Source organism: Otolemur garnettii, unplaced genomic scaffold, assembly GCF_000181295.1.
Source record: "Otolemur garnettii isolate 467f Iridium unplaced genomic scaffold, OtoGar3 scaffold00018, whole genome shotgun sequence".
Classification (NCBI taxonomy): Eukaryota; Metazoa; Chordata; class Mammalia; order Primates; family Galagidae; genus Otolemur; species Otolemur garnettii.
The window spans coordinates 5786373-5787518 of NW_003852413.1; the positions used below are offsets into that span (position 1 = coordinate 5786373).

The 1146-nt window shown below is 59.2% G+C and overlaps 1 protein-coding gene across 5 annotated transcripts in view; it reads left to right on the top strand.

Moving 5' to 3' along the window:
* The first annotated feature begins 264 nt into the window (after positions 1 to 264).
* The window catches only part of EXOC7 (exocyst complex component 7), a 22326-nt gene continuing 21444 nt past the window's right edge, over positions 265 to 1146 (top strand). For all 5 annotated transcript variants that reach the window (XM_003786108.3, XM_003786109.3, XM_012803176.2 and 2 more), the window contains exons 1-2: positions 265 to 432; positions 639 to 704. In XM_003786108.3, coding sequence (XP_003786156.1) covers positions 373 to 432; positions 639 to 704 — 126 coding nt within the window. In that variant the 5' untranslated portion in view covers positions 265 to 372. The remainder of the gene's footprint in view (positions 433 to 638; positions 705 to 1146) is intronic.

Sequence of the window (1146 nt, forward strand, 5' to 3'; positions counted from 1 at the left end):
TTTATCACTTTCCCCAGGGCTTTGAGCAAAAAGTTTACTCTTCCAACGAAAATGGCAAGTGAGCTGTACGGATCCTGCCAGCCGCAGGACAAAAGACCGACCGAGAACCTTCACGGGTAAGGCAAGGTACCTGCACCCAAGAGAAAACCCGCTCAGGACACGCCTCTCTTCCTAGCCACACCCAAGATGGGCGCCGGCACAGGCCGGTCCCTGAGCTCCGCCCAGTTGTACTTCCGCCTGCCACTCCCAACATGGCCCCACCAGCGAGTCCTGGGGCGGGGCCAAGAGCGGAAATGGGTGTGACCAGGACCGGAGCCCAGTGGGCCCGTCGAGGGAAAATACCGGGGAGTGGGATCCGTGGAGTTAGGAGTAATGATCCCCCCACAGGAGGCTTCCGCCCGGCGGCGGGAGATTGAGGACAAGCTGAAGCAGGTGGGGCTGAGGCTGGGCGTTGGTGAGGGAAAGGGGCCAAGAGCAGGGCCTGGGTATCTCCTGTGGAGGCGGCGGGGGCGGAGCGGCAGGGGCGGGAGGGGACAACCCTGCGCGGAGATGGGGTTGGCGCTAGGCCGTGGGGTCGGGACTGGGCAGGCTCCGTTAGCCTCCGGCTTCGGTGACGGCCCCCGCTCTGCTACCCCCAGGAGGAGGAGACGCTGTCCTTCATCCGGGACAGCCTGGAGAAGAGCGACCAGCTGACCAAGAACATGGTGAGTAACCCCTTAGGTGCGAGGAGCAGAGAGGTCTGCACAACCTAGAGTTTCGGGTGCCTGAGGCCTGGGGTTATGGCAGAGTGGCAATGTGTGGGTTTCAACAACAGCAGTATGGCATTCTCTTACCTAGACCCCTCCCCGTGTTCTGCCCGCTCACTGAAGATGCTGCAGCCTCCGCTGGGCTGGACTTTCTGCTTTATATTGAAATTCTCCATTCGCCCTTGTCTCTTTCTGCAACATTTAGTAAGACTGAGTAGGTAGGTTAGGTACTGGGCATGTACCCTCTCAAGTCGAGTGACCTCAAGTCGATGATCACCCTCGACCCCAGGTAGTCACTTTGAGATTACTGAGGGCAGAAAAGACTCAGCTTTCATCCCAGAGGACTTTAGGGGTAGGAAGAGCTCTGAAGCCAGACAGATCTGGGGTCTAGTCCTTGCCT